This window comes from Hippocampus comes, unplaced genomic scaffold, assembly GCF_001891065.2.
Source record: "Hippocampus comes isolate QL1 unplaced genomic scaffold, H_comes_QL1_v1.1 scaffold333, whole genome shotgun sequence".
In the NCBI taxonomy this organism is placed as follows: domain Eukaryota; kingdom Metazoa; phylum Chordata; class Actinopteri; order Syngnathiformes; family Syngnathidae; genus Hippocampus; species Hippocampus comes.
This window is the reverse complement of record NW_017805386.1, coordinates 312101-335336: the sequence shown is the minus strand read 5'-3', so window position 1 is coordinate 335336 and position 23236 is coordinate 312101. Positions and strand designations below refer to the sequence as shown.

Below are 23236 nucleotides of genomic sequence, written 5' to 3'. Positions count from 1 at the left end.
CTGCCAGTGTTCTCATTTTCCATTTGCGCGTTTGAAAGTTTCAAATCAAGGGTTGAAAGTGCGTCGGCAACTGTGGCTCTCCTTGCCCTCGTTCATGCACGGACATTCAAGCACAGCGCTAGCTCGACTTACGAGTGACCCGACGGAGGGTGGGGGGTGCATACGGTGGAAAAGGGAAACCAACTGACTGACAGAAACAACACAACCCACAAAATGGACGGGGCGACAACTGCCGAGTCGGGTCACTCTTAAGTCAAGGTACCAGCGTATCCTTTTTTTTTTTTTTGCTGGCTGAAGACGTTCCAGTGATTAGGCCCGCCCCTTTGCGCCGGCCTCGGCACAGGACGGCGGCAAGTGTAGGGCGATGTCCCTGAGGCTGTCTCTCTCGCGCAACATTTCCCGCACGTCCTCTTCCAGGAGCGCCAGACGGCTACGTTGGCCCCGGGCCGCCGAACGCAGGGCTCCGATCTTGGCGTGCAGTTGGGGAGCTTCCACGCTGCCGCGCAGCGCGCTCAGGCGCCGCGCCGTCTCGTTCAGGACGCGCCCGAAACGCTCCAGAGGCACGTCGGCGTCTGGCGCGGAGGGGACGGCAAATGGCAAAACGGGCCAATCAGAATCCCACGCCAAGGCTGCTCTCGCGGGCGTTTCTGTTATTCACAATCGTAGAGCTTTCCCGCATCAAAAGTCGCGCTGTTTCGAGAAAAAAGCTTTTACCGATTTTGCCGATGAGCTCGGTGAGAGTCTGCGAGTAGGCCTCCAACCGCAGCTTGGCCGCCTCCACGTCCTTCTTCACGTCGGCCAGAGGGGGCGCCATCTAGGAAGGCGAGGCTGGGTTCAGCGTGCGTCGCGAAGCGTGCGGGCGGCGAAGCAAAGTCGTCTACTTTACCTCGGAGGGCACGTGGAACTTTGCGCCGTCAGCTCGCAACGTCTGCGCGTCCAGACGTTGCGAGACGGACTCCACGTGCGAGCTGAGGTGAGCCAAGGCGGTCCTCGTGTGCTTCGCCTGCGTCAGGGCGCCTTTCGATTCCTGGCTCGCAGAATTGAAAAAAACACGGGGCTGCCGTTGGCGCAATTCCCACTCAACAGCCGCAAGCGACTCAAGGCTTAATATCAAGACAAATTAGGGTCGGACGAATCCCAGCTCCACATTCAGAAGCCAAAAAAGAAAAAAAAAACTGTCATCAGGTGGCTGTTTTTCAAACAGTTACTTGAGGATCATTCGTGCGACGTCTTCATTCATCGAGCGCAAACGTGGATTCGCCTTCAAAATGGAATTATCTTTCGTCACCGCGGTGTTTCCAAAAGAAATGCTTTCATCATCGATGGCTAATTTGTATCTTCGAATGTCGAGAAAAGTTCGACAGTATAGAAACAAACGGAGTGTGGTTTTAAAGGTCATATCGCGGGCCGCAAATGGCCCCCGGGCCGCAGTTTGGACACCCACCCCCATTTAGAGTGCTCAATTAACCCGCCACGCTCGTTTTGGGAAAGTGGGAGGAAAGCGGAGTATCCGGAGAAAAGCCGCGCAGGCGCGCCGGCGAACATGCAAAGACCACACAGGAAGGCCGGGGCCCGGAATCGAACCCCGCGCCTCTGCGCTGCGAGGCGGACGTGCTAAATGCTGCGCTGCCCGTCAAATAAAACGTCGCTAAAGCAAAATTTCTCCACCTGCAATCCGAGCTTGCAGACGCGCGGTCGGAAGGAGGTGTCGCGGTTGAGACAGCCGACTCGTTTGCGTACCTCAGACGCGGCGTGGGCGGTGCGCTCGGCTTCCAGCGAGAGGTTTCTGGCCAGGCGGGAGTTTTCTTGCGCCGGCCCAAGTATCTCTTGGATCTCCGAAACCAGATTGGTGACGCCGGCCAGAACTTTCACCTCCAGGGGCTTCTTTTTCTTCATGGCAGCTCTGGTGTGGGCCTGCAGACGCGGCCACTCGCGCACCATGTCTGCGAGGAAAAGGGAAGAGCGGATTGACACCGAGCCTCGGCCGGGCGGGACGTGCCATTCAAAACGACATCATGCTCGTCACCACCACGTGCAGCCGACATGAAAAAACACACGTCGAATCGGTTTGCGTCATGTTTCATTGCTCTGCTCGATCTTGTTTTTTGCTCGATGAACTCGGGCGCTGCCGCGATTTGGACTTTTGCGCCGTTTCTCACGGCAAAGGGGACATCCTCACTTTCAAGATCCCGGCGCAGGCCGATTTCTTGCGACTCGGCCGCTTTCCCCTCCACCACGGAGGCCAAGGCGACCACGTTGACCCAGCTGGCGCGAGCTTGCAGCTGGAGAAATCAAAGCAACGATGAGCACGCCGACGCCGAGGCCGTCGCCCCGCCGCCAATTCCGTCACCTCCGCCGCGCGCTTCAGCATTTCCCGCTTGCCGATGACGGCCCCGGCCAGGGATCGGGCGTCGTCGGCGATGCGGCCGACCAGGTCGTCTTTGGACCGGAGGCCGCGGTCCAGTTCTTGAGAGCTTTTCAACAGCGAGGCGCCCCGCTAACCGGGAAGGACAACGTGAGCTCGGACCGGCGGTCGTCCCGCCCGCCTGGCAGAACTCGAGGCTTCGGACCGGCCCGACGGTCTCGGCGCTCGACGGGCTTACCCGGGCGAGCGCTTGGCCGGCGTTGGCGCGAGCCAGCTGCGACGTGACGTTCCGGAGGGCCAGCCGCAGCCCGACGGTGTCCTTGCGCCGGGCCTCGTCATCGGCATGGCTTTCGCTCGCCCGGGCGGTCAGATGTTGTCTCCGCTGGCGCATCTCGGTCATCCTGAAACGTATCGGGAGGAAGGCGACGTCGTGATTCGGAATGATGTTCATCATCTGAAACCGATGGAAATGCCCTCGATCCCTTTCCAGCCTCCCCAAAAAAAGCCGACGACGTGAGAGCTCTCTGTGATGACACGGAATTGGAAGAATTCAACTATTTGCGCATCTCGATTTAATGCTTCCACTCGATAGCTTGCGCTGCTCCTTTTGGCGTGCCTGTCTTGGCCACCGGGGGGCAGTATAATACATTCATACAGACACAACCGAGTAAGAGTCACCAATTCTCTCTGGGATTCATCCACCCAGCCGTTATCGGGACCGACAATATTCGTTTTCTTGAAGGGGTGCAAAACTGTCGCTGGCGGTGCCATTCGTCAGCCCGTAAACGGCCTCCTTTATTATGTGTTCGCGTGAAGCTAGCGGTGGGGGGGGCGGGGGGGTCATTTTCCATCCATTCTGAGTCATCCCCTTCGTTTGACGTTGACTTGGACCGTCGCTTAAAATGAGTGTCGGCGCCGTGTCCGTCTTGGCCTACCGTTGCGTCAGGTCCTTGATGTACTCGTCGGTGGAGTCGTCCCGCAGGAGCGCCATCAGTAAGCTGAAGGCGTGCTTTGAAGTGGCGAGCGCCCTGCCGGCCGCGACCTCCGCGCGCTCGGCGGCGTCGCCATGGCTACGAAGGCGGAAGAGGCGCATATAATGGCAGCAGCGGGACGCGCGGAGAAGCGTTTGGAGTGAAGGCGGCTTTCCGAGAACGTTCCTCCACGTGAACCCGAGCGAGGGAGTGCGGAGCCACCCACCTTTTCTTTAAGGCTTGAGACTCGTTGAGCGTCATCTTCCATTGCTTTGGTCCGGAATCAGCCTCAAAAGGGACCATCTAGAAAAAGGGAAACAAACATACGTGCTTCCAAGCAAAACGGCAGACAAAACAAAATGGATTGCTCATTTGGCGTCAGAAATCCATCCGGCGGACAGACTTTCAATTTGTCGGCAAACGGGGGGGGGGGGGGGGGGGGGGGGGGGGGGAATCTCATGGCACACCATTTGCACAAAAAGGGTCACTCTCGTCTGTACCTTCCGTCATCTTGGCAAAGAACATTTGATTGACGTGCTTGTCACGAGATGTGCTTGGCGTCAAAAAGAGTTTGACAGCGGATAAATTGCCGCCGAGCACCCGACAATCTCTCACGGCGCACCGCTTGAGAGCGGCCGCCACCCATGACCGAAAAAATGGCCACTTCAAAACAAAATGGCAGACCTCCGGTGAGCAGAGCTTCTTGAGACGTTTTCTCCCCCCTCCCCGTCCATTCCCCTGTGGGTGGACAGGGGCCCGAATTTCCAAATTGTTTGGGAGACTCGCACTTACGACTTACACCCACTCGGCTGCCTCACACCACCCAACTTTTTTTTTTTCCTGGGGTCAGGGCTGAATTCAAAACAGTGAATAACTTTGAAAGTCAGGCAGCATTCAGAGAAGCGGCGGGAAGATGGTGGCCTGCCACGCAGCCACATTCACCTCCTGAACTTTTTAATATCCCGCACGGTTCAAAGTGAGGGCAAAAAACAAAAAAAAACAAAAAACAAACCCAAAAACATCATCTTCCTGGAGTCCTGCCTCGATTTTATTTGGGATCGTGCAAATTCAACCCCCCCCCCCACCCCCCGATTTTGCCGCTCAAAGGGTGGAGAAGGATGCAGAGGAGGCAGTGTGGGGGGGGATTTTGTGGCTCGGCTCCATCAGGTTGGAAGCGAGCTTGTTTGGCGCTCGACGACGACGGCGCCGCCATCGAGCGCGTCATCCAACGCGTTCTCAGCAAAAACTCGACGCTGACAAATACTTATTTTTTGGTGTGAGCGCCGTCGTATGCGTTGCCACTCCGCGCGCGTTCCAGCGTCACTTGTTTCCAAGGACTGGCCAAGCGAAAAGAAAAGGTGACGTCCTCGTGTAAAACAGGCGCCTTGAAGAAATCACCCACCGCCATCTCCAGGTCTTTCGTGGCCTGCCGCAGTTGCGTCTGGGACTCGCCGACGACCGGCGCGATGCGGGCGAGGGTCCGACACGGGGCCCCCGGCCCCTCTTCTTCTTCTTTGGTGCCGACGCTGCAGTTGAGAGCGGCCGCCAGGTCGCGCAGCCGCGCCGCCAGGGCGCCCGTGGACGCCTCCAGCGAGGAGAATTGTCCGGCGAAGGCCCGCTGAGCCTCTGCAAGCAAAGAAGACTCCACGTTTGTCCGTCAAATCAGAAAAAAACCAAGCTCCTCTTGTAGAAGAGTGCGCAATTACAATCTCTGATCGCCGCCCGTTGGTTTGTTTTGTTTCATGACATTTCCCTCAAAAAAAAAAAAAAAAAAAAAAAAACAACAATTTTTTTGTAATGAGCTGGACAGCCAGAGGGCCCCGGTTACCTTGGAAGGCCAAAAATTCCTCCAGCGCGTTGGGCAGCGCTCGCGGGTCGCGCTGGTTGTCGTGAACGCCGACGGTCGGGTCGCCCGGCGGGGGGCGGCGCTTGGCCCATCCGCCTCGGCAATCCGAGCCGGCCAGGAGCTTTTCGGCGTCCTGCAGGCGCGCCCTCAGCTGCTCCGCCTGGAAAAAAGTTAGTTTGCCACTCAGGCTGTCAAACGCCATGCGACAAAACAACAACGACAAAAAAAAAAAAGGGAAGGCGGGAATCGGGACTTATTCCGAGCTGGGAAATGTAGTCGTCAGGCGATGAATCAATGAATAACAACGGCAAGGTTTTTTGCGCGTCTCTGCTCTGTATAACTGACACCGAGTAAGCGGCCAAAGTCACTGCTGGAAATGTTCCGCTGTTGTATCCCAAGTGTGGTTTATGTGCCCTTGCCTTTAGCCCGCTTTGCACCGGCTAGAAACAAACAAACAAAGGTTGAGATTCTCCCCCCCCCGTAACTCCACCGCAATTGGTCGCTCACAGCCCCAAAACACAACAACAACGACAACAACAACTGCACAACGGCAATGCGTTCTTTGACATCCCGAGGCGGGAAATGAAGTAGTCCGACAGAAGCAATGAATAAATGAATAACAAGGGCGAGATAAGTGCGCAGTGAAAGGCCGCTTCCTATCTAACAAAGCGGGAAGGGAATTTCTCCAGATACGAGACGTCACCGCAAAAGTGACAGTGCGGGACGTTTGTCAACGGCTGACTTTTTTTTTTAGCGGGGGGGGGCTGGAACACTTGTCATCACTGACATGGTCTGAAGTGGCTTCAGGTTTTTTTCCCGCCCATTTCCTTTCAAGATCCTCCTCGCTCTCCATTTTTGTCAACCCCCCCGCCACCGACACGCTCGTTTTTTTCCCCCGGCCGCGGCTTGGACGTTGCGGGAAGAGAAACGGCGGATAGCGACGAGGAGCCGAGGGCTTGGGGCCTTTACTTCTGATGGGTAATTCTCGGCAAGTCAATGTTTCTCTTTAATTCTGCTCACCGACATTCAGGAAGCCAAATAATAGCCGTTCGGGGGCTTTGCTTCTTCTGATCTTTGCGACTCAATGGCCCTTTGGGGAGATGATTTAAGAGTACGAGTTGTCTCCCGACAAGCGAGCGGCGTTGCGAACCCACCTGTTGCCGCACCAATCCGTAGCAGGCGGGACACTCTTCGCACTGGTGCGTGCCTCGCCGGTAGAAGTGGTTGGACCGGCACTTGTCGCAGCGGGAGCCGGCGAAGCCGGGCCGACACCGGCACGTGCCGTCGCCGCGGCACTGCATCGAGACGGCTCCCATCGGGTCGCAGTCGCAGGCTGGAGAGGAAGTTCCGGTTCGCATCAACGGGACCGGCCGGGAAATGCGCTCGCGTTCTCGTCCGCGAGCAACTCAACGCTGCTCGGGGAGGGGAGTCGACGTCTTCTTCGTGTTGGGCGAAATGAATCCCCTTCTGGCGGCCATTCATTCTTGTTTATCTGACAACTAAACGGCCCTTTCATTGGCTTTACTTGTTCTTGATATTATTCATTTAAATGGGGGAGGTGGGGGGGGGCTTTGCTTATTGTCATTGAGGGAACTGAATTCATTTTGTGGCGCTTAACTTGGATTTGAAGTCTTTTTCGTGCGGCAGCTAATTGGCCTTTTGGGGGGCTTTTGGGGGGCCATGATTGTACTGCTTTTGGCCGGGTCTATACCTCGAATTATTATTCTGCCAACCGAATGGCCTTTTTTGGGGGGTGGACTTGAATTCCGAGGATTAGTTTGGCAACAGAAATGCCTTTAGTTGGTATGATTGTTCTTGCTCTTGATGTTTCTATTCCTGGAATCACATCCCCTTCGCTTTTAATTGGCGTTGTTTTGACAGAAGACAAATAGCCTTTTGCGGGCCTTTACGACTTCTTTCTCTTCTTACCGAACGGCTTGTCGGGATGCTTTAACTCTTCTTCTTCCTGTGCCTGAAACGAAAGCCGAAAAAGCGTACCTCTGCATCCGCGCGACGAGAATCCAAAGAAGCCCGTCCGACAGGCGTCACACAAGCGGCCCTCCACGCCGGCCCTGCACGAGCACCGTCCCGTGATCGGGTGGCAGGCGGCGGACGAGGAGCCCACGGGATGGCACGCGCACCTGCAGGGGGCGGGGCGACTCTTCAAAGTGCTCTTCAATGACTCCCCCAAAGCAATCTGGCGCCTCCTTACCCCTCGCACCCGACGCCGCGCCGCAGGTTAAAGAAGCCTTCCTCGCAGAGGCTGCAGTCTCGCCCGGTAACATGGTCCAGGCACTCGCAACTTCCTGTCTCGGGGTGACACTCCAGAGCGCGGCCCGAGGTGCCGGCGGGGTCGCAGCCGCACGCTGGAAATGACAATGAGCACATTTGGCGCCCGATTTGGAGGCCTCGTCGGAGTCCTTCGGTGTTCCCGCGACTCACGCTTGCACTTGGGTCCGGGAGCATCGCTGCGCGCGTCGCCGTAGTAACCGCGGCGGCAGCTCTGGCAGCGGTCGCCTTCGGTGTTCCCCGTGCACTTGAGGCAACGGCCGGTCAGCTGGTCGCACACGCCCACCGCGTTGGGGTCCACGTTGCCGCTGCAGTCGCATCGGGCGCAGGGCCGCGCCGCCCCCGAGCGCCCCAGCGGGTCGCCGTAGTAACCGTCGTCGCACATCTGGCAGCGGGCACCTGGGGAGGGACGGAGGGCGGCGTCGGACCACGACCTCGGGGGCGGCGGCGCGCGGGAGCGGTCCGCTCACCCGTTTGTCCGGCGGGGCAGTCGGTGCAGACCACCCGATCGGTCTCCGCCAGCCGCACGCAGCCGCTTCCGCCGGGGCAGGGGCAGGGTCGGCAGTCGCCCGCTGTGCCCGCCAAAGCGTTGCCGTAGTAACCGTCCAGGCAGCGCTCGCAGGTCGGCCCGCCGGTGAAATCTGAGCACTCGCACTCACCTGGAATAGAAATGAACATCTTGAAAGGCGTCGACAGTTTCAATCCTCAAAACGTGCCCAAACTTTGATGCCACGGCACGCCTAAATGAGGCAGCATCGCCAGCCGAGCGTCATCATTTCGCCATCTGACTAGGATACCTGCTGTGGGCTCATTCCGGAGCGCAAAATGCCCCAAAATGGCCGTTTCAAACCAAAACTTGAGATGTCAAACTCCTTGAGATGTCAGTCAGTCGCTGAAAGCAGGGGCCGATTTGATCCAACTTTCCAGGATCCATGCCTTTGCAAAAACGGAGCTCTCAGACACGCCGAGACCCCGAGATACGCAGTCCCGGCCGTTCACCAGCCGGGGGCGCTGCGTCCCCGGCCCACATCTCAACGTGACTGGAGGGCACTCCACGAGAAAGACAAGTGGACTCCTACAGGCCGTAATTGCTTGTGGGAAATACAGAAAGAGCCTTTTGAGGGAGGGCAGGTAATTCCCTCAAGGAAGCGGCAGAGAGATTAGCATGCCTATGAAGTAGTCCAAGGGGAAAAAAAAACAAAAACAAAAAAAAAAACAAATACACATGGAAATCCTGGAGCCGTTTGTGTCCATAAACATTTTTTGGGGGAAAAAAAAAAAAAAAAAAAATCCCCATCCCAGATTAATTATGCTTTTTGTTTTTGTTTTTTCTCTCCACGATTTATTGAGCAGCAAGAGTGGGCGAAGATGATAAATGACGGCGGCTGTGCAGGCCAGTGGCTCAGTTATCTAATTGCGCCCGCACTCAACGTGACACCGCGTGCAGGAATGAAGTGGCGTCCTTATTCACCAGCAGCTTCGATTTCATCGTACATCTCGACATGGGATTGTCGCATTATTTATTCACGGCCGGCAACAATGCAATATTAAACACGCTGCGAGATCAGGAGGCATTCATCTGCTGGATTACCAAGCGTGTCACCGTCCCAACACGTATACACGATTAAAAGTGAGATTTTCCTCTCGTAGAGCATAAATTATGTCCCTTTTACGGGGGGTGCGTCGACTGTGTGGATGTGGATGAAAAATTAGGGTTGGGCAACACGTCAGGGATGGAAGAGAGATTCTTCCGGCGAGCAAGTTGGTTTTTCCAGTCCCTCAAAAGGGCCTTCCATCGTCGGTATAATCACAGGAGGAGGAAAGGACACCCCCAAATGACGATTTATTTGCTGTAGTAATCATTCGAATTAAAGCCATTCAATAATGCCCCTTAGTTGCTCGAATAAAAAGAAGTCGAGCTGTGAGGGATTTACTTCGAATTGAACCAGTAATTACAGCAAACATTTTTGTTATTGTTCTGGGAACGTCATTTTCTAGTGTTTTTTTTTTTTTTTTTTAGGGGTGGGGGTGTGGAGGCTTTCATTATTATTATTATTATTATTATTATGCCGACCAAGTGATCAGGTTGCCATGGTGACGGCGGAGGCCGCAAACTCCCTTTTATTCCCTTTTTGTCTTTTTTAACGACAAGGTACTTTATCACCCGGATGACTTTGAAGCTGTTATTTTAACCTAAAACGACTTGGCGGCTCCGCCGAACACGACTGCTTCATAGATTTTCTTTCCTTTTTTTTTTTTTTTGCCCAAAGGGGGTTAAGAATTGTTTTCACAATAAATGGCAAAGCTATGACATCGCCGGCGGGCGGCTGTGAGTGCAGTATGGATCCCCGATGAGGCGTGATGAATTTAACGGTGGCAGAAATGTGCTGACTTTACTGTGTGTGAAGATGACTGAGCGGGCGAAGGGCTTCGCGCCACCGCCATTGTCATTCTGAGACCGTTTTTTGAGGGGTTCGATGAAACATGGCAACAGACCTGATTTGACTGAAAGAAACCTCTAACATCCCCATACATAACTGTCCATGGGGCTAGCTCGGCTCTCGGATGCAATGTTTGTGTAGGCCTAAAGCTAACATTACGGAGCCAAGTTAGCATCTACGGAGCTAGCTAAGTGAACGAGGCAAGCGACGTGCTTCTGTTTTCAACAAAATGCTAATGTTAGGAGGTCAGGTTGCTGTCTGTAGCATTAGCACGCTTAGCCTGAGAAGCGAAATGGGCTAGCTCTGTTTTTGTGGTTGCGGGTGTCTAATTTGAATATTATGGGGCCAAATTAACTCCCATGGGACGAGCTAAGTAAACAGGGCTTGCATTCCAAGGCCACGGTACGATCTGTGTTTGTAAAAAAAATAAAATAAAGAAAACCAAAGCTAGTGATGTGTTTATGATTTCAAATTTTGCATATCTGTGGAGAAAGAATCCTTACCAAGCTAAGCTAAACGAACAAGGCTGGTTACAGTATGCACTCTTAGTTTGTTTATTATGTGAGGCTAAGGTCCTCCTCCTGCACGTCTGGGAACAGGACCCACTCTGAAAAGCGAATTCCCCGCTCCACCTCCCGCCTGCACCGTCGGGAGCGTCTCTCTCCTGCAGACTCATTAAAGAAGATCCCGGCAGAGCGACCGCATCGACCTACGGGACCGGCCGACCCGTCCTAACCCCGCGGCCGCTTTCCAGAAAGCTTTCGACTGGGCTCAGACTGGCTGGGATTTCCTGCCTCCAAACCATAATGAGGTCGCCTCGGGTTTAGTGCCAGCTCACTTAGCTGCAAACAAGCTGTAGGATGATGGCTGATACCCCCCCCCCCCCAAAAAAAGAGCATTTTACATTTTTCCGCCACTATCCCATATACTGAGTTTCTCTTTTTAAATGAATCCCACCAAAGACACTTCAACTGAGTCAAATACTCTCTGTTGGCCATGTCCATCATGAGTAGAAGCCACGCCTACAAAGACAATTATTTAGTTGTGTGGCCATTTTGGCGTGTGATGTCCCTCCTCGGATTTGGGGGAGGGAATTCAGCCTGCAAAGCCACTTTCACTTTGAAACAACAAATGTGGTAGGCATGTCTTTCAAGGGGGGACCCACAAAACCATCTCAAGAAGCCATGCACGGGAGGTCAGCCATTTTGGCTCGCAGCAGCCATTTTAGAGTCATTTTGACCATCTCCGAGGGTCCTTCGAAGAGGAACTCGTCCGACAGTCCGAGTGCTAAATATGCGAACGCTAATACTGGCCAGATGGGTGAAGCTAAAGTGCGCAACATTTGAGTTTTCATTGCATATGTGGGTGGAGCGTGCCGGTGAACTTTAATAACTTACCGCAAATCAAACAAAACTAATAAAGGTCGGGGAAGGACAAAACATCCCGGGATTCAGAGTCAACTGGCAAAACAAGGTAAAGACGCAATAACTCTGCCCCCGCCTCCGATGCTCTGATTTGTTTGCAGCTTTTGCGCTCATCCATCAGTCGCAGCCTTCTGCTAACCACACGGGCCCAGAAGCGGACAAAAGCCCAAACAAACAAATAAATAACATTCTTACAGTCCGGAGTTCAGCACATACTTGTTTGTCACGTTGACATTTGCGCGAGGCCAACTTTTCGGGGGCCGCGGGAGTGGGTCGGGGAGCGGGAACAATGAGCGGCTGTTTTGCATGGCTTAAATGTCACAAGTGCTGCAGTCTGGCCGAAGACGCCAAGAAACACAAGTTGACTTTTTTTTTTTAAGGGGCTCTTAGTGAAGCAAAAGCAGTGAGAAAAAGAAGAGAACTGCCTTCAAAAGGAGAAGACCTGTCTCATTGCATCAATGAATGGAGAAGCAAACACCGGGCTCATTAGCATGCTAGCCGGTGACTCAATGTTTACCAACAAAAGAGTCCCCTCCCTTCTCAAAAGCCGTCTCTCTGAGGCCATCGGTGCGAACGGTCCGGGCAGGAAGCCGACAAAGACGGGAAAGCGGTCAAGCGTCGTCCGCTGGGCTGCTTCGGACGGAGGCGGGGTCCCGAGTATGTTCCGAATGTCGTTAGCCTCTGGGCGGAGATCAAAGTTCAATCATGAGGCTGCGGCAACATTGCTCATTTCTGGGATGAATGTTAACCTTTCACAAGGTGCTGCTGTTGCACGACGGCAAACAGAAGCGGCGCGAGTGTTCATAAATCACGATTAGGACGCGCCGACTTCCCGCCACAGAGGTGGAATAAATTCCACTCCCCAGATCACGTTCCGGCTCCTCCCACGATCACACGGCGATTAGGATTCCGGGTGGAGGAACCGCAGGTCGGTCATGCCTTACCGACTCCCTTGACAGCATTTTCAGTTCTTTGTGCAGCCAAACTGAAGCCCAGCGACAAGCCGAGGCTAATTTTAGCTAGCGGCTTTCCATAGCCTGGCGCTAAAGGACAACCCGCGGGATTGGTGTTCAGCGCGACTCAAAGGGACACCGAGCGCTCCACATTGCGTACGCGTTTCCTCATTTGCATGCACGCTACAAGCGGCATGTAAATATCTTCAAAGTGGGAGCGTGTGGCTATAGTTAGCGCATTAGCTTTATGCGCCATTGTCGACAAAGTCAGGATTGAACTTTTGTCACAACAACTGTGACCACCCCCCACTCAAAAAAGAAAAAAAAACGACTTCTTTGTCCTGTCTGAAGTCAAACAAATGACAAATTCAACTGGATTCCTGACTTGGTATCGAGAAGGATTTGAGCCGGCAAGTATTAGTCCATCTAGATTGTAAACGGGGACTGTAGAAAACGTGGAGGTAAACTTAATTCACACAACATGGAGCGATGATCAAATATCAGCCTTCTGTCAGCACCGGGACTCCGCGGAAACCATGTTTCAACATTTGATCATCTTATCTTCACTACGGCCACTTGCTCGGTGCTGCTGTTTTGGTTTGCACATTTACTCAGCCCTTAGCTCCACCAAGTAGACCTGATCTTTGATAACCGCAAATTCTAATGACATCCTGGAATGCCTTTACCCTTGAGTGCCCCCCTCCCCCCTCCCACCCCCCACAGCGACCAAACACACGAAGGGCAGGCCGGAGAGAAAAAGACAGCAGCGCTCAGGAAGTGCCGCACGATGAAGACGAAGCGATGAGCAGGTGCAACGAGAACGAAGAAAGATGAAAAAGAGCAGGAACAAGCCAGCCAGTGTTTTGGGGAGGAAAAAAAAAAAAAAAAAAAAAGCCTCCCGCGACACGAAGAGCCGCACGGAACGCGCAAGCAAATGAGACGCGGTCGGCGGCGAGACGGCGAACCGGTTTCATCAGGCGCTCATGGCACGCGCGCCGTCAGAAAAAACAGTGCGGGAAGACCAGCAATTTAATGAGGCTTTTGTCACGGATCAAAATCAATTGAGGACTTGTTTCTTCACACAATCATTCCGCATTGAAATATACGCAGCAGCGGTTGCTGTTCCAGTTGTGTCCCATAGGTGCCGCGTGCGTGCTTTCAAACTGCTGCCGTTAAAACAACTCAAGACGAAAAAGTCAGTCAGGCAACGCTAATACCAATAGCGACAGTACAACCTCAAATTTCAGTCGATTAGCGCACCAACCCAAAAGTGCTATCAAACAGGTTCTAATCGCTTTTGTGCCCCCCTCCCCCCGTTATTAATGAATCCAAATCACCGTATTAGAATCCCGTGCCGGTCTTGATTACAAACACAACGTAAGCAAAGCTGCCGGCGTCTGCTAACTGGGTCGAGATTGAGGAAAGATAAAAGATGAGAGAAATACTCCCTCCCCCGCCCCCAAAAAAAGGGGGGGGGTGATGCTTGCCTCTTCTCTTTTTGGCGCCATTCTCCACTTGCGAGAGCGACATTGCGTGAAAGACGCTCCGGGGAGGCCTCGCACATGCGCGTCCAAATAAATAAATGAAGCTCGGGGTGTTTGTGCCGCCCGCCCAACAGCTGCCGCTTGACTATTTTACAGGACATCGCCTGCGGGAAGTGAATCAGAAAAGCGACAAACCCAAAGCCCGAAAAGCGAATTCGGTTGGGGAAAAAAACAAAGTGTCACACTGATGGTTTAAAGTTCATCGTGGGGGAGATTTTCCGCATCCGACTATTCGATTTACGTCAAGAAGGGATTACGGATTCCTCCAAGAGACCACAAAACTACAACAACAACAACAAAAATGAGATCATTTTTAGGGGCAACTGTAAAGTGAAGCGCTGCTCGGGCCAAAGCCACGTCTAAAATGGCTTCGGATGGAAGTCGATAACTTGCCGTAACAAGTCGATTGCTTACCAGTCTCCGGGTGGCAAGTTCCATGCTGATGGCAGTCGCACGGGACACACGTGGAAAAGGGGCCGCCGTTCGGGACCTCCCGGGTGAATCCGGCCGCGCATCGCTCGCAGAGGTGGCCGACGTAGCCGCTGGGACAGGTGCAGCTTTCCACCCAGGAGGCGGGGGGCGCCGTCCCGCCGGCGGCGGGGGATGCAGAGACCAGATGGACGCCCGCCAGCTGCGATGTGTCTGCGCACGACACAAAAGCCGATAGAAAATTCATCCAACCATTTGCGATGCCTTCTCGGAATTAGAGGCGAGCTGGAGTCGAGCCCGGGAGAGAGAAGCGGGGTGCACCCTGGACGAGGTGGCAACCGATCGCAGGGGACGCCGAGACAACTAAACGTTCACGCTCACCTGGCAATTTGGGGACTTGCGTGTGAACGTGAGATGATTTTTGGTGCCGTGCGGCCCGAATGGGTCACCTGCTAAGACGAGAGGAGGGGTCGTACACCTCAGACTGGTTGCCGCGTGTAGACAAACAACAATTCGCACCTCTTGAACAACTACAATTCATCCGAGGTGAGAGAGAAGCCTTCACAGTGGCGGACTGTGAAATTACACTCAAGTGAGAGATCCCAATGCGAGACCGAGATTCCAACCCTAACCCTGAGGAATGCGAAGCGGACGCGCTAACCACTCCGGCGCCGTGCCACCGCCGCATCTTGCAGCTGCCAGACTCTGGATTTTCTCGTCGCTTTGGGGCAGACGCATCATCTGGCTCAAACTTGCTTCTCGAAATCGAAATTCCTTCCCGCTGCTCTCCTCTGCCACCTTTCTGCTCTCTTGAACTCCCCTCCGCTAACAGCGCGCAGAGAACGAGAGAGCTGCCTGTCGTTATTTTAATGACTGGGCTGAACATCCTACGCAATTCAAATCCAAAAATGGAATTCGACATGCACGACTGATGAAGAGCGTCCATTAACTTTGAATTTGTGTGTTGAAAACGAGCCACATTTCACACTTTGGACTCACTTCTCAGTGGCGCTATTAAAATTCCGGAGGGAAAGGCCGGAGGTTGAGAGGCGCGCCGCCGCCGCCGAGGAGGAGGAGGACAGGCAAGGCCCGTCTTATTATCCCGCCGCGCCGCAAACCAAGTGGCCGTTCATTAAAACGGACGGAATGTCGGCACGGCCGCTCGTTAGAAGCGGTCACGCTCCGCCTTCTTCGCTCGGGTCGCCCTCATTACGCCGCCAATGGTTTTCATCCGTCTCCGGCGAAACGGGACCACTGAGCGCGAGTCACGCCTCGGCGGGAGGGAAACAACGGGGCGCTCCTCGGACGTGCGGGACGGGGAGGAGAAATCCCATGAAAAATGATGACGGCCCAACGGCCGGCCACGTCGCTGCCACTCGTTTCCTGACATTCGTGTCGGGCCGCTTTTAATGGGCACCAACTTGGGAACAAGTGTCCTCATGCGGCAACATGACATGTTGGCTCAACACATAATTGAACAAAGTGTCAAGAATTAAACCTCACATTATTTTTGCTTCAGTTCAATGGACACTGTGCTGCTCCCTCGAGGGGGTGCGTGCGTGCGTGCGTGCGTGCGTGCGCCTTGACCACCTGGGGGCAGTATGATACGGACGTAGCTCAATTGACTGAAGCTTCTGGATTGAAAATACGGAAAATAGCGTCCGGTCCACTCCAAAGTCGGTGAGTTTCAGAAGCGGCCATGACGACAAGGCCCGCTTTCCCCATCGAAGGCGACGAAACGCGACGGCCACTGTTGCAGAAGCGGACATTCGCTCCGCGTGGCCGTATCTGCCTACGACAGCTACGGCTGTGATTTCACGGCGTGAGCTCTGGTCATGTCGTCTGAGTGCGCGATGATGTTCGACGTGCTCTTTTTGGTCGAGTGCACGCCTGTTTGTCGAGGCCTTTCTCCAAATGGCATCCAATCGGAACGGAGCTGAAGAAAAGGAGGCACCCGAAATGTTTCTAGAACGAGTGAGCAACATTTGGGAATAAGCGTCCTCTTTTTTTTTTTTTTTTTTGCACTCGGTAGCAGCTCGCCGTGTTCTCCGCTTTTAACATTTTCTGCTCAAATCCTTTCTGCCGCATTCCAATTATTGATGAGCATGTGACTGAAACGTCGGCTCCACGAGGAAATGTCCCAGAAAAAAAAAAAAACATACATTGTTTCCGACACTCCAGCAACGAGCGGGAGTGCCGTTTTCCAGGTTAAACTTCTTTGGGGGTGGGGGGGGGGATAAGCTTCTTGGGGGGTGGGGGGGGGAGGCGATGTGAGAAAGTTGAAGAAAAGTCCATTTCGTGATGCCGCTCCCTCTCCGTTCGGCAAGCCCCCTCGCTGCCCATCTTTCAAACGCGTCTTCAAACTTATTTCTGTTCTTTGGCTTTTGACTCAGCATGACTCGGACTTGATTTTTCATTGGACTCTTTTTGTGCTTTCTACCCTCTTTGTTATTCATTGATTGTTTGATTGTTGATTGTTGTATAAATGATATTTGCTTCATGTACAGCGCTCTGTACGGTTGTTTTTAAGCGATCTAGAAAAACACTTTTTGGGGGTGGGGGGGGGGCAGGAAAAGCCACACAAATAAAATCAGACATGGCCTGCGGGCTATCCATGTGGTTGCTGCGGCAGTTGTTTTTCAACATCCGTTCCTAAAAGTGTCATAACGTCGCAACACAGTTCAGGAAGCGGCCTCTGGCCGTTTCCCATTACGTGTTCGCATTAAGCCAGCCCACTTGAAGCCAAAGTTGCTTTCATGACACTCTTTGTTTCTCACTTGCCAACATTGTGAAGCTTGCAGCTCCATTTATTTATTTTTACTTGCAAGTCAAAGCCCCCCCCCAAAAAAAGAAGCCATCGCAACATCGGTTCGTATGTCAAGGCGCCACCGCACTTGACGTCGGGTAACTTACAGTTGAGTCCTCCGGCGTTGCTGATGCGCAGCGCCGTCACGTTGTACAGGAGCCGGCGAAACTCCAAGGCCGACAGCTTCGGTGTCATCTGGCTCTCATCAAGCCTGCGACGACACCAGAACACATCCTCTTAGTTTCCCGCAGATTAAATGGCAGATGCGTCGCGTCTCTTTGATCACGCTATAGCCGCACCGCGCCGGTAATCTTCACATTTGGGGATGATTACAAGTTCACCGCCGCGCACGTTATGCGGCTGACGCGGAACTGGGGGATGCAAATGTGCTGACTTTGACGTCTTCGGGGCTCTCGACGGCTGCCGGATGATCTGTGAATGCCGCGCGGCGACGCGTCGCATACGTCGACCGCAGTGCCGTGCGTTTCAACGCCGCTGGCGCAGGTGCGGCGTCAGCTCCTTCCCCGAAGACGGAGAACAGCGAGTACGGTACAGTGAACACCTGCTACTTTGCCATTCTTCATTCTTGCCACTTAGTTAGTTGAAAAAGTTGCACATTTTCCATCCAACTTTCATATGCGTTGTATTAAGCAGATGTTATGTTGATTGAAATGAATATTGCTGAAGCTCCCACACACACAAAAAAAAAAATTCTCTGTGTGTGTGGATATATATGTGTGTGTGTGCACCCACACACACCCACGCACATTCACATATATCCACCGTTCATGGTCATTTCTTGCAAGCTGGTCTAAAATGTAATCCCTGGCAATAAACAAGGGCTCACTGTACTTCCTTTAACGTTCAGCAATTTTTTTTAATGGAGTGCGGCATCCAAAAAGGAAAAGAGGGCAGCACCCCGCGCCCGCTCCCGCCAACCAATCATCTCGCCGTCTTATCTCCCGGCCCTCGGCTCCAATCCTCGCGCCTCCATTTAATCCGTCGTCGGCCCGCCGCGATGGCGCGATGATCTTTGAGCCGGCTGGGGCGCGCCGCCGCTTAACCGGTTAACATATTTACCGCGCGGCAATTGGTGGGCTGTCAGTCAAGAGAGCGGCGTGCCTGCGTTCATCGTGTGTGCGCTCGGCGCTTCCGTTGATCAATCAGGGCGCCTCGTCGACACTCTTATTTGCAGGCCGCGCGCGACGCCTTCGATTGTTCGGGATATTGCGGCGACAGAAGGACGCCCGATGAATCGTGCGCATTCGGCTGCAGTTTCTCCAAGGGTATGACATATATTGCAATTCCAAAAAAAAAAAGTTAGCACAGGTTTGATTGATTTCAAGAATAGTACTTGGGAACACGAAATTGGATATCTCATCGGGAGTGAAAAGAAAATGGTAGCATGCGTACGAAGAAACAACACAGCAGTACGCACCACGACTCCATAAAAACAAATGGCGTTCGCTCGCATTGTAAATCAGCATTTACGATGCCAAAAGGACAACATTTTCAAAAGGGCAGCAGATCTGCACGGTCAACAATCAAGTCGCAAAAATAGCAGCCCAAAGAAAATCGCAGGACATCAATTGGAACGTTTCTGAACGAATAGAAACGCTTTGGTTTTCTTTTTTTTTTTCTTTTTAGAATGTGTACATTTTTTGTGAGCATAAGTGCGTGACAGACGAAGTGGTACGGGAGTGGGTTTTTTTTTTTTGGGGGGGGGGTGTGGGGCATTGCGCAAAATTGTAAGGCGAAGCGAAGATGATGTGAGGAGTCTAATGAGACCTGCAGAGAACTTCTTCACGGGTTCGCTCCACTGCCTGCCTCGCACAACTAATCAGCTCTGTTAACCGGCACCTCCTTGTGCGTGCGTGCGTGCGTGCGTGTGTGTGTGTGTGTGTGCGTGTGCGCGCGTGCGTGTGTGTGAGTGTCCTGCGGTCATTACATTCCACCAGCATGTGGGCCACATTTGGGGGTGCCTCGCGACAAACATCCAGCCGAGCAGCTAATTCACGACACGAATGACATGGCAGCGCTCGCTCTGTTGAAATGTGCCCTTCATGTCAATCAAAAGGGATCACGACAACTGAAGCGCGCACACACACACACAACATTGTGGAGTGACCACACGTGTACGTTTCCCTTTTGTGCCTGCCCCAAACGCCAGCGAATTTCTTCTTGCCTGTGGCGAACCGATTCCCATTCTGAGCATGGGCATGTTGAGGACAAGGCCGAGAACACGCGCAAGAAGAAAAAAAAAAAAAAAGAAATGAAAAAGTCATGTCACGCGGCAGCTCTCTGTGAACAACACGCGCACCTTCCCCGCACAGATGGTCTGCCGGGAGGGCGTTGCAGCCACTGCAGTATTCTACACACACACACACACACAAATTCATCTGTCCACAGCCGTGCATCCCCCTTTTTCTCATTTTTGGTTGCGGCGTTTCATACCTGAGGACAAAGGTTTTGCGCGGCGAGAGGCCGGGGTCGGCGCGTCGCGCGGGGCCGGCCAGGAGTTCGGTCGCGAGTGTGATTCCGGAGCCGTCGAGGAGCACGGCGATGCGCTCGGGAAGCAGTTGCGCCGACTCGGAGGTGAAGGTGATGGAGAGGAGCTGCAGGTAGCTGCGGCTCAGGTCCCCCACAAATTTGTCTGCGGGAGAAGACCATGTCAGCATTTTTGGCTTGTTGGTGGTTGGTTTTGGGTTTTTTTTTTTCCTCATCTTCGAGCTAGGAAAAAGAAACGTATCTTCGACATACATCATCATCATTTGATGGTTGCATTTTTATCAATTGTAGTCATTCTTTGAGGTTTGATCAAATGTGGGAAACTGTTTGCTTGTCCTTTGCCTGTATATGCGTTTGTCTTCCGCCAGAGAGATTTTTTCGTCCGAAGCGACCCTCCGGGGCACTTTCCTTTCCGAGCCCGATTGCCGCAAGGACTCAAGCGAGAGGACCGCCACCTCTCCACCCTCCTTGGCACCGCCGCGAACAGCGAGCAGCTGATCACGCTCACCGCAAAGCCTCGGCAGCTGCTCCGCACCGGTCGGTCCGGCGCGGGGGACCCCGACTCCGCCCGTTTCAAGGATCCAGCAGATGTCCGGGATCAGGACGCCATCACGCCCGGGTCAAAGCCAAGCGCCTTGGGTTTCAAAGGCCCGCCCGTACGTACGTTCAAGCCCTTTGACAGACATTCCCACCGGTCGCTAACGATGACTTCAGATCGCCGCGTACGGACGCGCTGTGCGAAAATCGCCGCGATGAAAGAAGGAAGCGCAAAATGAATGGAAAACGGCCTGTTGTCTCACGTTGAAATTTGGTTTCGCGCCAAGCCACTGCAATTAAAAGACAGCAAAATTGAAGACCAAATATTCATCATGTCCATGACTGAACTTATGCATGCGAAATTTTCATCTTTTTTTTTTTTTTTTTAGCATACAGCGAATCCCCGATGCAACCTGCTAAAAGTGGAAATTTGGAATGGTGACGTAAAGCAAGTGTTGATTCCAAACGGGCAAAACCGTCGGCAGCGGCCACGGCCTGCCCAATTGCGACAGCGGCTGCCGATTGTCACTGAGGACGCAGTGAGCAAAATGAGATCCTGCCACCCCCACCCGTCTTCCTTTCGCGCTAACCGCGGAACTGTCGCCGCCAAGTCCGACACCCACTTGTCAGCCGCCATTTGGGAGCCTACGAGCGTGACGCGCGGTCCCGCCGAGTGTCGGCTTATGTCTACGGAGGAGTGGGGAGGGATCACTAAGACCCGTCTTTGGCCCGTTTCGACTTTCTTAATAAAAAGGATGGATGGAATCCTGTCCTGGGGTGCGGGGGGGGCAAACAGCAATGCATTCCCGTAGATCTGACACAGAAAAGCGCCTTTTTGTTGCAACGGAATAGAAGACACGTGAGCAATATTTGCGCGCACTCTAATCTCAGTAGTTGGGCTGCAAATAGCCCCAAACCACCCCACAAAAACCCAACCTAAAAATAGCGATACGTTGGCGACGTCGTTCCGTGACCGTACCATCCCGACCGGCCTACATCCCAAAAATATGAGCCTGACTGCTCGAGATTTTTGGAGGCCAGTATAATATTCTGATCACCGACGAATCGGACAATTCATTGAGAAGTATATATACGTAATAAATAACATAACGTCTTTTTTGGTCCCTAAACAACAAAAAAAAATCTACAAATTACAGACGCAAGATTTTTTTTCCATCATTTGTCCTTTCGTATTAGTTTAATTTCACAACATAGAGAAAAATCTGCGTTTTCTTTTTTTTTCAAATCTCGAGTGGCCCGATTGCAACAGGACTTTGCAAAGACGGCAGCCGGCGGCGTCCAACAGCGCTGTCGGCGTCGCGGCAATTTCGGCGGAAACCCTCCCGGAGGAGGCATCGTTTAACGGGCTTGTGCGTGTTTTGCTTGTGGCTGCAGACGGCGGGGCCCCGCCGGAGGCTCCTCGCGCGCTTGGCGGCGAGAAGCCGATTTGGCGACGCAGCCAATTTCCACTTTGTAGCCTCTCCAAACGCGGTCAATTCCGTCAGGCCTTCGCCGCTGGGGCGGCCGATAGAAACGAGCCCCGAAAATCCTGCGGCGGGGGCCGGCTTATTCCCTTATCTTCTAATGGTTCCGATAAAGGATTGGAGGGCTGACGGGCGGACGGAATATCCGCAGTCGGACCCGCTGCCAAATGCCACAATTAATCTTGGGAACAACAGATACGAGGCGAGCATATTACAGACGGCGGCTAAAGCCCGCGTCAATCCCATCTTGACGACGGCGGGGGTGTTTACTCTCTAAAAATAAGATAATCACATTCCCGCGGACCGGAACTCCGCCACCGGGGCGACGATGGCGTCCGATGGTTTTCTCGCGGCACTCACCCGGGGCTCTGAAGAAGCCGGGGTCCTCCTCGGAGAGGGGCAGCAAATAGATTTCGCCCTCCTTCCACAGCAGGGCGTCAAGCCGACCGCCGGAGAACTCGCCCAGCCAGCCGTCCTGATCTGGAGCCGAGAAGAGAGCGGACAGTAGCGCTTGGTTTTTCGCCAGAAAGGGAGTCAAGAAGATCACAAGATGCACGCACCGGGCCGACGGGTACCGGACGCGGCACGTTTGGTTCGGAGATTCTTCCCAATTTTGTGTCAAGAAAAAAGTGGTTCAATTCAATAGCAATTGGACATTTGAAAGAGCCCCAGAAATGGCGAAAAGAAGATCAGTATGCTCGCTTGAAACCCAACTCCAAGGGCCCTATCTTCACAGACAGGCGCCCGTGCGCATCGGCATTTGCATTCCGGGGCAAGTCTACTTCCTGGAGTTTGCCGCGTTTGGGAATTTAGCGGTCGGCGTTGCACCGGGCGTTACAGTGGCCCATGCAGCCCTTCAGCCCGCAAAAGCATCAGGCCCCAGGTGACTTTTCAGCCAAGGCATCTTGAGACTTTTTTTTGGTGTGTATAGTCGCGATTCACACGGCTCCCAAGTTAAGTTACGCTGCCAACTTAAGCCGACTTCGATTGCAGGCAAGTGAATTGTGTCAACGAGTTTTTGCGTTGCCAAGTCAACCCGGCTCCGGGTGCTGAATTTTCCAAGAATTTTGAAAGCCATTTCTGAGATCTGGCAGCTCCGTCTTTTATGATGAGTGCACAATTGTTGCACAAGTGCGTACGAGTGTATTCTTTTTTTTCCTTTGAACCAAAACAGCAGACTTGCGACGCGTCCTCCCACTTGATGCGGGTCAAACAAGCGGCGCCGAAACGCTAGCCTGGACTTCCTGGAGTTTGCCGTGTTTGGGAATTTAGCGGGCGGCGTTGCACGGCGCGTTACAGTGGCCCATGCAGCCCTTCAGCCCGCAAAAGCATCAGGCCCCAGGTGACTTTTCAGCCAAGGCATCTTGAGACTTTTTTTTGGTGTGTATAGTCGCGATTCACACGGCTCCCAAGTTAAGTTACGCTGCCAACTTAAGCCGACTTCGATTGCAGGCAAGTGAATTGTGTCAACGAGTTTTTGCGTTGCCAAGTCAACCCGGCAAGTTTGGAAGTCACTTCTGAGATCTGGCAGCTCTGTCTTTTATGATGAGTGCACAATTGTTGCACAAGTGCGTACGAGTGTATTCTTTTTTTTCCTTTGAACCAAAACAGCAGACTTGCGACGCGTCCTCCCACTTGA

At 53.3% G+C, this 23236-nt stretch overlaps 1 protein-coding gene across 1 annotated transcript in view; it reads right to left on the bottom strand.

Moving 5' to 3' along the window:
* Positions 1 to 272: 272 nt before the first annotated feature.
* lamc3 (laminin, gamma 3) overlaps positions 273 to 23236 on the bottom strand; it is a 45523-nt gene continuing 22559 nt past the window's right edge. The window contains exons 9-28 of the mRNA XM_019873036.1: positions 21958 to 22077; positions 19523 to 19721; positions 17176 to 17279; positions 14248 to 14475; positions 7942 to 8130; positions 7625 to 7870; positions 7395 to 7548; positions 7181 to 7323; positions 6337 to 6515; positions 5165 to 5342; positions 4739 to 4962; positions 3563 to 3639; positions 3301 to 3435; positions 2604 to 2766; positions 2351 to 2497; positions 2180 to 2282; positions 1741 to 1943; positions 887 to 1027; positions 715 to 814; positions 273 to 572 (exon numbers count right to left, since the gene is read on the bottom strand). Of these exons, the coding sequence (XP_019728595.1) occupies positions 310 to 572; positions 715 to 814; positions 887 to 1027; positions 1741 to 1943; positions 2180 to 2282; positions 2351 to 2497; positions 2604 to 2766; positions 3301 to 3435; positions 3563 to 3639; positions 4739 to 4962; positions 5165 to 5342; positions 6337 to 6515; positions 7181 to 7323; positions 7395 to 7548; positions 7625 to 7870; positions 7942 to 8130; positions 14248 to 14475; positions 17176 to 17279; positions 19523 to 19721; positions 21958 to 22077 (3296 nt within the window). The 3' untranslated portion in view covers positions 273 to 309. The remainder of the gene's footprint in view (positions 573 to 714; positions 815 to 886; positions 1028 to 1740; positions 1944 to 2179; positions 2283 to 2350; positions 2498 to 2603; positions 2767 to 3300; positions 3436 to 3562; positions 3640 to 4738; positions 4963 to 5164; positions 5343 to 6336; positions 6516 to 7180; positions 7324 to 7394; positions 7549 to 7624; positions 7871 to 7941; positions 8131 to 14247; positions 14476 to 17175; positions 17280 to 19522; positions 19722 to 21957; positions 22078 to 23236) is intronic.